Here is a 15,075-nt window from a genome sequence, read left to right as displayed (position 1 = left end):
CGCACACACACACACACACGCACACAAACACACAGACTCACGCGCACACAAACAAACAAACACACAGACTCACACACAAACAACCACAAACACACACACACACACACAAACACACACACTCATGATTTTAATGATGTCATCGACCCGTTAGTTAGTATAGGCCATAAACCGAACTTTATCACTTCCCCTCGTCCGTTGAATAAATTGTCCCCCTGTAACCTTTTTCTGCCAATGCTCACTTCAAGTAAATAGGAACCCACGTCATTTGTCACACATGGCAACGACCGGTGACCCCTAGACAGTCTTTGGTTCTCTCCGCTCTGCCATTGCGTCTGTATCCACGGGGTAAGGAAAAGAAATACCATCAACCCTGAGAACAAAAGCCCGAGGAAGACTTCAAGTAATTGACTCTTACATGCCAGGAAGCTGTCAGCTTTTTCTTGACCCCTGTGTTCCGTGTGTGAACCGTAGACGCCGGTGCATCAGTTTAATCTTCTTTGCTAAGGCCAACAACAAAAAAAGACTGTTATATTGAGAATGTTCTTCACTGATTAAATAAAAATAATGCCAAGTGAGCGGCCATTTTCCTTTGGCGACCAACGGCAGGCCTGACAAAAGGGTAACTGAGAAGAAATAAAGATCTCTAAAACAGGCAAAGATGCCAAATGCAGAGGTCACCCGAGATGACTCAGAGGGCCAAGAGACCAACTTTCACTGGTCTTTTGATGTTAAACTTTACACAATATCTGCACTTATCTACTTGAAAACACTATGACATTAGCTTCAAATCTGTCTAATCTGCCTGCTGAATGAAATACAACTTTGGTGGCGGTTGTTTTTTCTTCTCTTTGGATAACAGAGTCATTTTCCTTGCCGTGGCTTTATCAAAAATTTGAATAAGTCCAGACGATTGTAGCCAATGGGCGTGGGTTGATAAACTTTCAAGAGGTGATTGGTGGCTCAAAATCCAACGGGACCGGGTGAACCGCTTTAAAAATCCCAACGCTGTTGCACCAGGAGGGCAGTCACTGAAAGAGATGGCTAGCATGACACCTCTTCTTCTTCTGCTGTGGGTCTGTGAGTACTCAACTGTTGCTTAATTTAATAATACTATATGGTTCGAGATAGGATTGTATTCATGTAATTAATGTATTTTTTAAAAATGGTAATTTTACGTTGAGTTAATCCATCAGGCTTACTATTATTACACTTTATTATAACAATCACATTTTCTTTCCCCGTTGCTATAACCACAATCAGGCCTTGAGGGTGTTGATATCTGCTATGTATTCTGGGGGCAGTCCGAGTTTTGAAAGCAAGCAGTATAATTTTGAAATCAATTCCAAAATGCACAGGACGCCAGTGCAATGATACTGGGACTGGTGTGATGTGGTCTTTTTTTCCGATGCCCATTAATATCCTGGCAGCTGAATTCTGGAGCAGTTTTAGATGTGGAGTGGCTTCTGACTGAGGCAGAAGCTGTTGTCTGACAATGACACTTCTCAGTCGTGTACGTACATGTTTTATAATGAAGTCCAATGAGGCAGCTCTGCAAAAGATATCTACCTTTGAAAAGCTTATCCGTTTGTGTTCATTTTTCAACTCCGAGCATGTGATCCCTCAACAGCCTCTCACCTGTAAAAAACTGCCAACTGTGTTCACTACATCGAACCACAAAGTCAGGACAACCCGCGTTAAACCAAACAAGTTTCTGCTGTGTTTAGAAACAGTGACAGTGGTGAGAGGCAACCAATACTGTAAAGTTGGAGGCTGAGTGGGGCTGCAGCTCTGGATGATAATTATCTGTAGGTTCATCACAACAAGCGACACCTTTTTGATTGTCACAGTGTTTTCCATTGTTATTTGATACACTGACATTATAAAAAATATCGATCATAGCCACTTTAAAGGCCATAATTGGACTTTACAATGTTAATCCCTGCTGTAATCTGCCCCCCTCGTCTTTTCATTGCCTTCTTTCATTATTACATTTGTGCCTGTTGTGGCAACAAACACTTCACGTGTCGAAGATATCAGGGAAAACCATTGTAGAGCATTGTATAGACATACTGTATTTATATCATCAATATTAATATTAAACGCCTTGTAATCATCACTGTTGTTTGTGAAACACCTTGTGAAACATTAAAACAGTAAAACTGTTTTACTGCTTGCTCTGATGTATTTGAGTTTGGCAGAGCTATGGAGTTTTTAAACAGTAGTTGCACTATTGAACAATGTTCTCCTGGTTTTTTTTTTTGTATTTTTTTAACTGTGCAACTGCAATGACAAGTACAAAGGTGCAGTTCTTGGGCACACAGACTGGCTCATGTGGGTGAAGCAGAGCAGCACAGACATGCAAAAGGTCTGGGTGAAAGTGGTGGTGATTAATTCACTCTCAGTCAGATGGCCGGTCTCATCCCTCTGAAACAGCTGTGCCAATCCCAGCGACGGATGACGACAAATGCTCAACAAATAGAAAAGAGCAGAGAGCCTGGCTTTTTATTTATTTGAGAAAATCATAGGAGTTAATCATAAAAAAAAGCTGATGAAGCCGCTTATATAACCGCCTCAATCCGACACTGTCCTTGGTCACAGCGTTCGTATCACGCCGTAAAAATGTGAGACAGTAGACGACAAAATAACATAAATCAGCTCAAAGCCGCACAACAGGTTCTCTGTAGAGATTTTGACCACCAGTAGCACTGCTGAACAATGTTCTTATGAGCGGGTCCCCAGGTTTTTCGTATCACTCATGCCCACTAAAACACGCATTTTTTTCCTGTGGGTCAGTGAATACTCAGCTACTGTGTCTATGTTGTAGCTTACACTTCTGGTAATAGCTTTTACCCTTTCTTACAATAATGATGTTGGAGATGTCATGTTACGTCTCACTGAAGGAGAGTCGGTTTGTTGTGTTTCGTGCTCTTCATCGATGATTGTCAGTATTTTAGATAAGAAACAGCCAGTATTACAAATTTGCAGTCTTTGTATGTAACTCCCTGCTCTCCCCTGGGAACAGGCAACCACTGTCTTAACTGATAGTCACCTGGTGGAGGACTTTCTCTTTCAGGTGTCACAGTGAGCGCAGGGGTGGATCTCCAGAAGAGAATCATCGGAGGTCACACTTGTGGACCAGAAGAGCGTCTGTACCATGTCAGATTGGAAATTGTTCAAGGTGTAAATTCTTTCAGATGTGGTGGCTCTCTTATCAGTGACAGGTGGATTCTGACTGCAGCTCACTGCTGGGAGCCAGGAGAGTGAGAAATAGACATTTATACCAAAATCTAGTGACATTATATTTTTCTAATTACAACCTGAAAACTATTGGAGCAACAGTCTTTAATGTATTGACGAAAAAAATTTTTTTTTTATCCCTTTAACCTCTCCCTACGTGCAGGACTATTTATGCAGAAATAGGTGTGCATCAAGGTACAGGTGAACGTGTGAAAATCCAAGAACAACCTGAGATCTACTCTGAAAAAGACAAGGACAACAAAATTAAGTCCCATGACATCATGCTACTGAAGCTGGACAAAGCTACAACGATTAAGCCTATAGTCCTTCCTGAATGCCTTACAGAACCTCCAGCGTGAGTAATGGACCTTTGAACATATTTCTTTTAAAGGATGTCTCCATAATCACAGAAGGACTGTTAGCACTGATATGTGTCATTTATGTGTATTTAGTTTTATAATTAGCTGGACTTCTTAGATATATGGACAAGACTCAATTAGACTTTACGTGGGAAAACGCCCTGTCTGAAACCCCAAAACAGTAGTCGTGGTAGTATTCAGAAGGCAAAGAGCCCCGAATACCCACAAGACTTTTTTTCTTTTGTTTGCCTTTTGTGCTCACAACACAGACTATATATTATGTTCACATGAAAATAATGATACAATATTATTTTTTTTTTTGTAAAGCAGAGGGGTTCACCCAAAAAAATAATTGCATGTATGTACATATATGTATTTAATGTTAGAGGCTTTCTGACTCAGGACAAATGCTGGTGGCTCGTCCGAGTGTTATTTTTAGTCTACAACTATTGGGTGCTGCACTTGTTTCAGGCCACAAGAATGCATATTGCATATTACCACCACTGATATTGAGTGGAAGTGATATGCAATATGCATTATTATCCTCTCAAAACATTACTATTGTGTTGGTGCCACACGCGAATTAATCTCACTGTAAATAGGCAAAAATCTACCAACTCATATATACATGTACATACATAAACAGTATGTATCTTGTATCATTACAGTAGGAGAAGTAGGAAATAACCCAGAAATGCCAAAAGTGTTTAAATGAAAATGTAAGACAGTTATTTTCACCAAAAGGCACTAAAAGAGATCACGAGTAAGTACTAAAGCTGGTATCAGCAGCAGGTTCAAAGTAGTGAACACGCTCGGCAGCCAGCGCATTTATATGGTAACATATAAAAGCTGAGTTGGCTGGAGAAGGCGACAGCTTTTGTGAGTGTTGGACTTTGGAGTGCAAACATTTTTTCATTATTATTATTTTTTCTTAAAAGGAGGAAATAAGAAATTACACCAAATGTCCAGAAAGATTATATTTTTATGCTCACAACACGTGGATCTTGTTCACACAAGATAACACCTTATTATCTTGAGCTCACAAGTTAATACTTTATACCACCGGTCCCCAACCCCTGGGCCGCGGACCCGTATCGGTCCGTGGGTCGTTTGGTACCGGGCCGCACAGAAAGAATAAATAACTTAAATTATTTCCGTTTTATTTATTATCCGAGTCTGAACAATCTTTTATTTTGAAAAATGACAATCTAAATGATAATTGAAAATTCTCTCCGTTACATCTGTCTGTCTGACAGTACCAGGAGACGTGCTTAAAATATGGATTTATCGCGAAAGGAGATTCCCGCGCACCAAGCCCGCTCTGCATTATCACCACACTTTGGGTGTCATTGATTTAGCGTTATGTTGAGTTATATTTTCATGTACTTTATATTTGTTTTTTTAGGCGTATCTTATTTTGAAGGCATGTTCAAGTGTTACCATAGCGACCGGAGAGGATGTTACTCTTGTTATGTTGTTGCCGCATGTCAGGAGGACGCTGCTAATAGAGTTACATACAAGTACACAGTGGATTCACGTTTATTATTATATTTACATGATACCACATGTTTTGTGTTGGTCGTATCATTTTATTTTGTTGTATTTATCCGCCACACCTTGAAGGCCGGTCCGTGGAAACAATGCTTACATTAAACCGGTCCGTGCTGCAAAAAAAGGTTGGGGACCCCTGCTTTATACAATATATAATATCTGTACAATACACTATAGAAGATCGTTACTAAATGCTATATATAGGAACTTTGGGGGCTCAGTACAATGAGGCTCACCCAAAGATCAGAATCCATATTTGCATCAGATGCTGTGTTGATTTATCTTTTCAAGCCATGTTTTTATGTGAAGTGTTTCTAAACCCAGTCTCTTTTACTGTGTTACAGTGATGCTTAAACTTTGTTTTATTTTTTTATTACTTTCCAGAGGGAGTGAAGTTCAGATTGCAGGTCACGGTCGGAGTGCTGTAGACAAGAATATGATAATGTGTAAGGTTATTTTGGATTATTTTAGGAATATTATAATTTATGCTCCTGTGGTTTACGTATTTTGTTGCAATTTTATGTGGTAGTAATTCTTGAGTATAGCAATACCCCCACCCCAAAACACAAAAACACACACTCACACACACATGCACCTTTTATTTTATCTTCTTTTCCAGTGAAGCAGTACCCAAATACTCTCCTTTGTGCCGAATTGAATGTTGTTTCCTGCAATTCAATTAAAGTTCCGTTGTTCATCCGACACCCGTATGAAAACTGGCTCTGCCTTGATCAAAAAGGGAAAGACTCATGTCGGGTGAGTTGTCAGGGTTTTCTAATCTCATGTTTTCTGCCATCAGAAGTTTGACGAATTTTAAGATAAATCAGCATTTCATTAATTTGGGAAAAATGTAGTCACAAACTGTACATATCTCTGTCTCGCAGGGTGACTCTGGTGGAGGACTAGTGTACAAGGACATGATTTATGGTATCGTCAATGGTGGTCATCCAACAATTGCATGTGGGATGCCATCTTTCAATTTGAGAGTCTGCGCATACATTAAGTGGATTAAAGCTACTATTGGCATCAAGTCCTGAATGTCATGCTTAACACTCAAAATAAATGATCCATGAGATTTTGGCTCTTCAGTGAAACTTGTGTGATGTTTTTTTTTCTACCCACAAAATGTTAAGAAAGAAAACTGTGTTGGACATAAATATCATGTAAAACTAACTCTTCCTGTAATAAGTAGATATTAACAATTAAACAACTTATCTAAAAAATAAAATAAAATAAAACAATTAGCAAAGTAACACTTGTTAGCTTATTCTGGTTTTATCGGTAAATTGGCACTGAAGAATGGGAATACAATTATTGTAGCAGAAAAACTAAGTCTCGGTTAAGCTCTAAAATATGCTGGAAAAATGAAGGGAATTGTAATTAAATTTAACTGATTTGATAATCAGCTGGGTTTTTTTTACAATGGTGTGCTATGTTCCATTTTACGGAGTTTTATGGAGTTTAAATTGAAATTGAGCTGTTAAGACGACTTCTGTCCATCTCTCTCTCTCTCTGTCACTCTGATTATACTTTTTTTTTTCCTGTGTCAACAAATGCCTCACTGTTTATCTGTATACAGTTTGCACTGGATAGTGTATATTCAGCAGTATGCCGAAGACTTCCCAGCAATCCAAATGAAATAGCATATGTGTTTTTGACATCACGTCTTGTATTAAAAATTAAAAATTTGCAAAGGTCAGTACAAGGCAAGGAGTTTTTAGAGAGATAGTCTACCGGTGGTGTTTGCGGAAAAACCTGCTGTAGTTGTGGGAAGGTTTGTGGTCTATAACAGGAAAGTAATGTCCATATAAATTAGTGCATCAGCATGAATTCTGTTGGCTCTCTGCTTGTCTAGTATACCTGCTTACTGAATTTTGTTTAAAACACAGCTCTCGTTCAGGTTATACACAGATTTATACATGCTTAATCCTGCTGACAAATAAACCAACCAACTTGAATATGCACTCAGTAGAGTGCAGACCTCCGCCAAGGCCAATGTCAAACAACATACACCAGAGCACAGACTGACAAAAATTCAAATACGTAGTAAATGATCCAGACCGGCAACAAAATTTAATGGGTTCTTCCCTGGCCCATACCACCGTCCATCCACCCAGTTCAGCACAAATCAGTTCTGTAGTTTTTGCTTAGTCCCGCTGACAAATAAACAAACCAACAAACCTACAAAACAATATATTTCTCACTCATAGACTGAAAAATTCAATCTGGAAGTCTTAAAGCAGCAATCATTAATGGTTTGATGTAAAATACTACGGCAAGCTCAAAATGAAAAAAGCATTACTTGTGTTCATGTTCAATAAATACTGACCAATAGTATTAAAATATGATGTATTTACAGTAATTCAGTGATCCTCCTCTTACTTGTAGAACTATACGTGCAGTTTTGGGTGTGCACCCAGGTCCAGGACAGCCAGTGGAAATCAAAGCACCTCCTGAGATCTACACAGACACTGGCAAAAACAACAAGGAGAGGTCCTATGACATCATGCAGCTGAAGCTGCCTATTCCCACTCATATTTGACCTATAACTCTTCCCGACTGCCGAAATCACCCTGAAATCTGAGATGTGATATGATTTCAAAGAGTTTTATATTTACTTATATTTTTTCTGCTGTCTAAGGGAAAAACAGCTCAAAGCTGACTTAGATGCAACAGCAAACAAGGTAGCTTTGATATTTAAAGTCACTACACTATAGTTATTGTACATATTTTTCCATTTGTCAAATGAGAGTAAAACATTTTTGTATATATCTATGTAAACACTGGGCCTTTTATCTATACTTGTGTTCTCTTGGACTTGTGAAACATTATCAGTTACGTCCCATCGTCATCATCAGTGATAATTCTCTAAACATATTTTACAATTTTACATTTTCTTGAGATGTGTCTACAAATTGATTGGAGTCCACCTGTGGCAAATTGATTTGACTGGACATAGTTTAGAGGGGCACACACCCGTGTATATAAGGTCTCACAATTCACACTGAATGTCAGGACAAAAACCAAGCTATGAAGTCCAAGTAACTCTCTGTACACCTCCGCAATAATATGATAACACTGGTGAGCCATCGATCAGGCCAAGGGTGCAAAACTATTTCTAAAGCTTTGAGTGTTCCCAGGTGCACACTGGCCTCAATGGTTATGAAATGAAAGAAGTCCAGAACCACCAGAACTCTTCCTAGAGGTGGCTGTCTTGCCTAACCGACTAACCGGGCAAGAAGGGCCTTGGTCAGGGAGGTAGCCAAGGTTGTTGAACACCAGGCACTGCTCATCAACTGGCTAATACCATCCCTATGGTGAAGCAAGGTGGCTGCAGCATCATGTTACTGGGGGGCTTCTCAGTGGCAGGGAGTTGGAGACTGGTCAGAATTGAGGGATGGATGTATGCATCCAAATACAGAGATGTTGTTGGAGAAGACTTGCTCCAGAGTGCATGTGACCTGAGACTGGGCTGACAATTCACCTTTCAGCACCCGAAGCATACAGCCAAGATGATGAAGCGGCTTTCTGAAGCCCCTGTACATTACAGTGAGGATAACATGCATACCCGTTTACAGTATTTATGGTCAACAAGCTCTGTAACTTCACCCATCAAGCTTTTTGTTCTTGCACAATGTACGATGATAAAGATTTACCATTCAAAATGAGTCCTTGAATTCAGACAGAAGAAGACAAAAGCAGGCATCTCAATTGTAGCTGCTGACTGTTGATTTGGTCGGCGGAAACTGTCGCAGATTTTATTAGCCAACTAATCAAGCTAATATTACTTTCATGAGTTGATTGAAAAGGCCATCTCAGACTGACCTCTTGATGTTTCCAGCTTACACAGTTTGAGCCGGAAAAAAAAAAAAAGCTTTCTCTTCTTCAGTTGAAGAGAAAAAATGAAAAAAAAAGAATATTTCATCTTCTTGCTGCAATGTTGTTTTTTGGTGGTGTGTTTTTCACACTCTGTTGCCTACAAACATTATACACATAAGTTCAGCTATTAACTATTACTTCTTAAAACGGACCCTTTACAACATTCGACATCTGGGAAGACCTATTGTGCTGTTAAGAATTCCTCTCATAAAGTGGAAGCTCAATTCCTCTCATACAGAGGGATTGCATGAGAATTCCCCTCATAAAGTAGCTTGCTAACTTTAGCACTGATTCTGGCAAGAATCTAATTTTCCTGCGTGTCATTTTAACACCTTGCCACATTGCCAAGTGCCACTGTCAAGCTCCTGCACATTCAGTTTTGTGTTTGCTGCACATTGAAGAAAGGAAAATAACCCTGCCGACCATGAGCGGTCATTATTACATGGGTCCAGACGTGGCGAAGGCAAATGACCTGACTCTGAAAAGCACACCACAAAGCACATCAACAGGTAGTCCAGTGAGCACAGCGCTCTTTATTTTATTCCCTGAATCCATAGCACATGGAGTGCTGAGGTCACAGATGGGCTATACAAGGGGCAAGTGTTTCCTAAGGTGTTGTGAAAATGATCTCTCCTTATTTTTGTTATTTTTTAGGGGTGAAAAGGTTAAGATCTCAGGTCATGCTGCCACTAGCTGAGGCTCTAATAAGGAAAGAAGTGAGAGTATTTTTGATCTTTTTTTTCTAGAGACACCAGTTAAACGTTTTAGGTAGGTGGTCTAATGCAGTTCCTAGTGATACAGAGTAGATCCGGGGGTTGACACAGCAGGTAGTGGATGGCATTAAGAGAATAGAGAGGTCAGATACAATGTAGATATGAGGCTGGGACAAGCCACTGAGTATATGCTCTTTGCTTTGGTGAGAGCAGGATTTAAAGACCAACGAAAAAAGTGAGAGTTTTTTGGATAATTTAATAAATGTATTTTCATGAAGTTCATTCTGTCTTTCTGTAAAATCATATCATAGCCATTTTGTTCTCCAAACAGAAAAACTCATAAATCTGCCAATGGGGTGAGTTTCATTTCTCTTCAGGTGTAGATCATCATATTTTACAATGTTTTGAAAAATAATATCTTCAGATAAAGAAGATTATTACAGGTATGTTAAGATGTTTGATTCCTTAAAATTCTAAAAACAAGTTAAGAGGGAACCTAATAATAAATGATAAATCCCATGGGCAGGTTTTGTAAATTAATCTTACAGTTTAGGGCATTTTCAGAATATTTCAGATTAAATAGATAATAAGAACATTTTTGTTTTTGCTTTCTTTTTTTCCTCTAGCGCCTGGTGTATCACATACTCTCCAGCGTGTAGACGCTGACATCGTGGACTGTCAGGGACTCGCTTTGAAAAACAAAACACACTTTTTCTACAGAAAAGTGGTGTATCATCGCTGGCTCTGTGGCCAAAGTCCTGGGGTGGACGTGTGTGCTGTGAGTTTACGTGGCGTCTCAACGTACATCTTCTGTACAGTCATTAAAGTTTTAATCATCAAGCTAAATCAAGATATTAATAAAAGGAGAAGAAATATATCACAAGCCATACACAGTGTCTTCCTCTCTCACAGGGTGACTGGTGGAGGAGTGGTGTACGAGAACAAAATGTACGGTGTCCCTTCTTTCACTGGTGATACTGACTATATATGTACTGCACCAGCTGTATTCATGGACATCTGCAGTCAAGAATACATAAAATGGATCGAGGATATCATTGATATGCCAAAAAGAGGGTGTGGTCCATTTTGAGGTTAACTGGAAAAAGACTGAAACTTTTTCAGAGTATACAAGTAGAGATTTAGCTCTACAAGAAACTTTGAGTGATATTGACTTGTGATATATATTTATATATATATATATATATATATTTATATATATATATACGTAATTCTTAAGGATCCTTAGCTGTTTTAATTTCATGAGTGAACATTTCATTAATGGTCTGTGTGACATTCAGTAAGGAGTGTTTAGAACACGCCATTCAAGTCAGTGAGTTCACAGGGCAAAAGAAAGTGCCTCTGTAGGGCATAGTTTCATTCCAGAAACCGTTGATAGTGATGGATACTTGCGGAGGTCTGCAGCGTGTAGGACTGTGTTGATAAGCCTTTGTGTGTTCACTGATAGTCGCCACAGCTGTGATAGAAACGCAGTCATTGTAGGGTGAATGACAGCAATGGCTCGTCTGATACTCCTTATCTTTTTGCTGTGGCTCGGTGAGTATTTAAATATTTTATCTGCATTGTCGTTTACAGTGTTATGCTTACTTTAGTTTTTTGTGTGAAACTCGTTTTCTAGCTAATCCATTGCATACGTTACTGCTTGTCTCACTCTCCCTGGCCCTGGTGCTACCAATGTGTCCATCTGTGTGTGCGGTAGGTCATTATAAAAATGTATTCATACAGTATGTTCATACGGCATTAAACTTTAAGCTACCCTGTGGAGTTTTTGTCCACCGGTAGTGCTATGAAGCAATATCTTTAGGTGTATGTCCTGATTGTTTGCTCTCGTGTGGTCTTCCAGGTGTCTTGGTGCTGCAGAGGCAAAATTACGAAAATTGTGTCACTGTCCAAATGCTCATGTTGTAACTGTATGTAGAAAAGCAACTGCATTCATGGACCTCTAGCATCCCGAGTACGCGGCTTGGATCCGTAAAACTATTACGTGACAGAAAGGTTGTAAACAGTATGGTTGGGTTTAGAAATACCAACATCCCGAGTGAATGTCCTCCGATCCCAGGAAAGATACAGTGTAACTCGCCCTAGGTTGATAAACTACAGAGGACTTGACCTTAGTGTCCTCAGAAGTAGCTATACAATTCAAATATTTGTTTTATATGATAATAAAGGATTTTTAGCTAAACTTATAATTGTGAATCCTGAGTTCAATTTCTTCAGTTAGAAAGTTTTTAATTGAAATATATATTTTTAGCTCAAATCAAAGTCGTTATAGCTTTTAAAACCAATCTGAAATTCAGGTGAAGAATCCCACACATCTGGACCAAACCCTGGAATGGTCTTTCAATCCCCAGTCATCGGCATTTCTCTCCATCCCAAAAACAAAACGACAAACTTCATACCATGCTCTTACATTTTTACTATGCGCAGATTAAGTGGTGTTTTTTTTTGTCTAGAGTGGATTAAAAACCACATCCAGCATAAAAGACTTGTTTAACTATGAAATAACATGCCACTTGTTTAACCATTTTTTTCCGGCATAATTACATTTTAAATCTCTTGATATCACGAAACTTCTAACGTCTACATTGCTGGGTTTTCTTTCACACATCACAAGAAAAATTGGCAGCGACACCCAGAAAAAAAAAGAAACCCACCGGGGAATTCTTCACAAGCCATCATAAATAAGATCCTCTTCTATTCCCTAATGATAAAATGAACTCAGGCATAGTTAACTTTGATTTTAAATGTAAAGAAATAGGTTGATTTTTTTCCCCTCTTTTAGCTAGCTTATGTTCACAGAGCTGCTTCACCTCCCCTCTCATCACCCTCCATTTTTCTCATTTTTTTCCCTTTTCCCCGTACTGACTTTTCTGTCCGTCCCTGGTGCCCCCTGTTGGATGTTTTAGAAAAACTGCAATATTTTGCCATTTAATTTGAACCCGTCATGTTAAATTTAAGGAGGTACAACCCTCAACAGTTTCTGTCATTGGCCCTGTCTGTTCGCCTGCTCTAAGTCTAATATGCATACATATACCTGCTGGCCAGAGTGTTCAGTTGATAAAGTCGTAAAAATTTCAGTTAAACGTTGCACAAAAGGGGCCCAGTAGACCAGGGGGAAAGTAGAGGGAAACTAAAGCTGAAGAGACCTTTTTCACAGCAGAGATTTTGTCCAGTCAAACACAGGTGTAGTTACATTGCAGTCACAGCTGCAGCGGAGCCATCGTTAATGTTAGTTCTGCCTGTGGTTTTTCCTGCTATGACAAGTCAGATTGTTTGCTGTGTGGAATAGGTCCATCGGTCTGATTCTTTTGGGAAAGATAAACAAGACTACTCTGATCCAAGCAAGGCTGAGATTGAAGTGATTTATCCAAAAAGCAAAAACAAGTGATATCCCTTTTCTTTTTCAGTCACTTTTAGTTTTAATAGTGATCACAGTAAACCTAATCTTAATCTGTGTTTGTGTCCAGTGTTATCTCCAAAGCACTATGTCTAAACTGTTTTTTTACTGATTGTAATCTGAGCTGTCAGCCCCACGTTCTCTATAATCATCAAGTGGAGGATAATCCGGTTTGAAAAGGCTGCCTACCTCACTGCTGCAAACCACAATCCTTTTTACTGACTGCTCTTTGTCACATCAGTGAGCCTCTGAAGAAGCGTTAGGGTGGAAAGACAGGGATATTGATTTAACGCCGAGACATTATTCTGTGATACACGAAAAGCTATCCACTCACGCCTACTGTATGACATTTAGCTTGCAGTTTGTGCACACCTGACTCTATGTTGTCTGTGGACTTCTAAATCCTCTAAGTAGTGTCGCAGCAAGTTTATTCACTTTTTTTTTTTTTTTTTTTTTTTTTAGGTTATAAATAGGTCCATTATCCATGTCTTGCTTTGACATGTACAGTTGCAATCAGAAATATTCAACCCCCCCAAAGGTTTTAAGGATTTATCCATTAAAGTTTTCACAAAGAGCAAGATTCTGCTTCAGATGACTTCTTTATGAATTGAGTGATGTATCAAATCAAGACAGAAAATGCATGATGTAGTATTTGTGTGTAACAGTATATTTTGTTAAGATAGCCATGTCACAATTATTCAACCCCTATATAATATTGTTGTTTTCAAATTTGCCTGAGAGTTTTTATGGCCTAAAGTGGAGTTGAAACACAATTAAGCCTTTGGGAACTCTATAATGATCCTTCATTTGCTTCAGCTGTGATGCATATATAAACCCCACCCATGAAGGTGTTCAAGGTGAGTTGCAATCATGGGAAAGACAAAGGAGCTTCCACAAAAGCTGAGAGAGGAAATTATTTCGTCACACCTGAAGGGCCTTGGGTATAAGAAAATCTCCAAAAAATGTAATATTCCAAGACACACCATTGGGAGCATTATAAGGAAGTTTAAAACGTATAGATCCGCTGTAACCGGGCCTGGCTGTGGAAGAAAGCCCAGCATTTCATGAAGGGCCCTTAGCAACTTAGTCAGAAGAACTAAGAGAAACCCCCGTGTGACTGCAAGACACCTACAGGACGACCTGATGAAGGCTGGTACAAGTGTTTCAGTGGCAACTATAAGACGTGCACTGAATAACCAAGGACTTAATGGCTCCAAGACACACGCCACTCTTGACCAAAAGGAACATCCAAAGTCGACTAGAATATGCCAGGAGGAATTTGGAAAAGACTACAGAGTTTTGGGAGACAGTTCTATGGCGTGATGAAACCAAACTGGAATTGTTTGGACCAGCGGTGTGTCTGGTGTGCAGAAGTCAACTTCTGTAGTCAAAATAACTCATGTGTATCAATAAATATTGTTTGTTTTAATGAGTTCTTTTTGGCATTGTCATTATCTTTCATCCGCATCACTATAATGTCTTTTGAGGTGAGGGGGTTGAACATTTCTGATTGCAACTGTAGGTCCAGCCCTTGCACACTCAGTCTTCTGTGAAGATAGAATTTTTCACACCCCTATGACTGTGCACGGGTGTGGAAAGCCTGCACTGCTCTATACATTAGTTAAAATCGTCCACTTAAAAAATCTGTTACCAGGGTTTTTTGCACTTTTTATCGAGTGCATTCTTCGGTGTCAGATTGCAGAAGTTTAGCAATGTGTCGCAAGGAAATCCTAGAAATTCTTTAGTAATTTCCAGTAGAAAATAAGTCCCAGAGATGCTGTTGCCAGAGAACTTGCACTGGACCAAAGTTCTTCAGGACTTGGTAGTTTTTGTTGCAGTATGTGAGGCCTCATTTTGAATGTAACCAATTAGATTCCCTGCAGGGTTTCTAACCGCAAGACCAAGCGCACATTTGCATGTT

At 39.3% G+C, this 15,075-nt stretch overlaps 1 protein-coding gene across 1 annotated transcript; it reads left to right on the top strand.

The window, feature by feature from the left end:
• The first annotated feature begins 1,037 nt into the window (after nt 1–1,037).
• LOC120800379 (putative trypsin-6) lies at nt 1,038–7,689 on the top strand. Its single transcript, XM_040146452.1, has 7 exons — nt 1,038–1,077; nt 3,074–3,260; nt 3,401–3,592; nt 5,532–5,593; nt 5,767–5,903; nt 6,032–6,107; nt 7,568–7,689. Exons 1-7 carry the CDS (start codon nt 1,038–1,040, stop codon nt 7,687–7,689), a joined length of 816 nt encoding a protein of 271 aa, XP_040002386.1.
• Nucleotides 7,690–15,075: the final 7,386 nt, after the last annotated feature.

The sequence above is a fragment of the Xiphias gladius genome, chromosome 15 (genome assembly GCF_016859285.1).
Source record: "Xiphias gladius isolate SHS-SW01 ecotype Sanya breed wild chromosome 15, ASM1685928v1, whole genome shotgun sequence".
NCBI classification, from domain to species: domain Eukaryota; kingdom Metazoa; phylum Chordata; class Actinopteri; order Istiophoriformes; family Xiphiidae; genus Xiphias; species Xiphias gladius.
The sequence above is the reverse complement of the archived record's forward strand: the minus strand, read 5'-3'. Positions and strand labels throughout refer to the sequence as shown.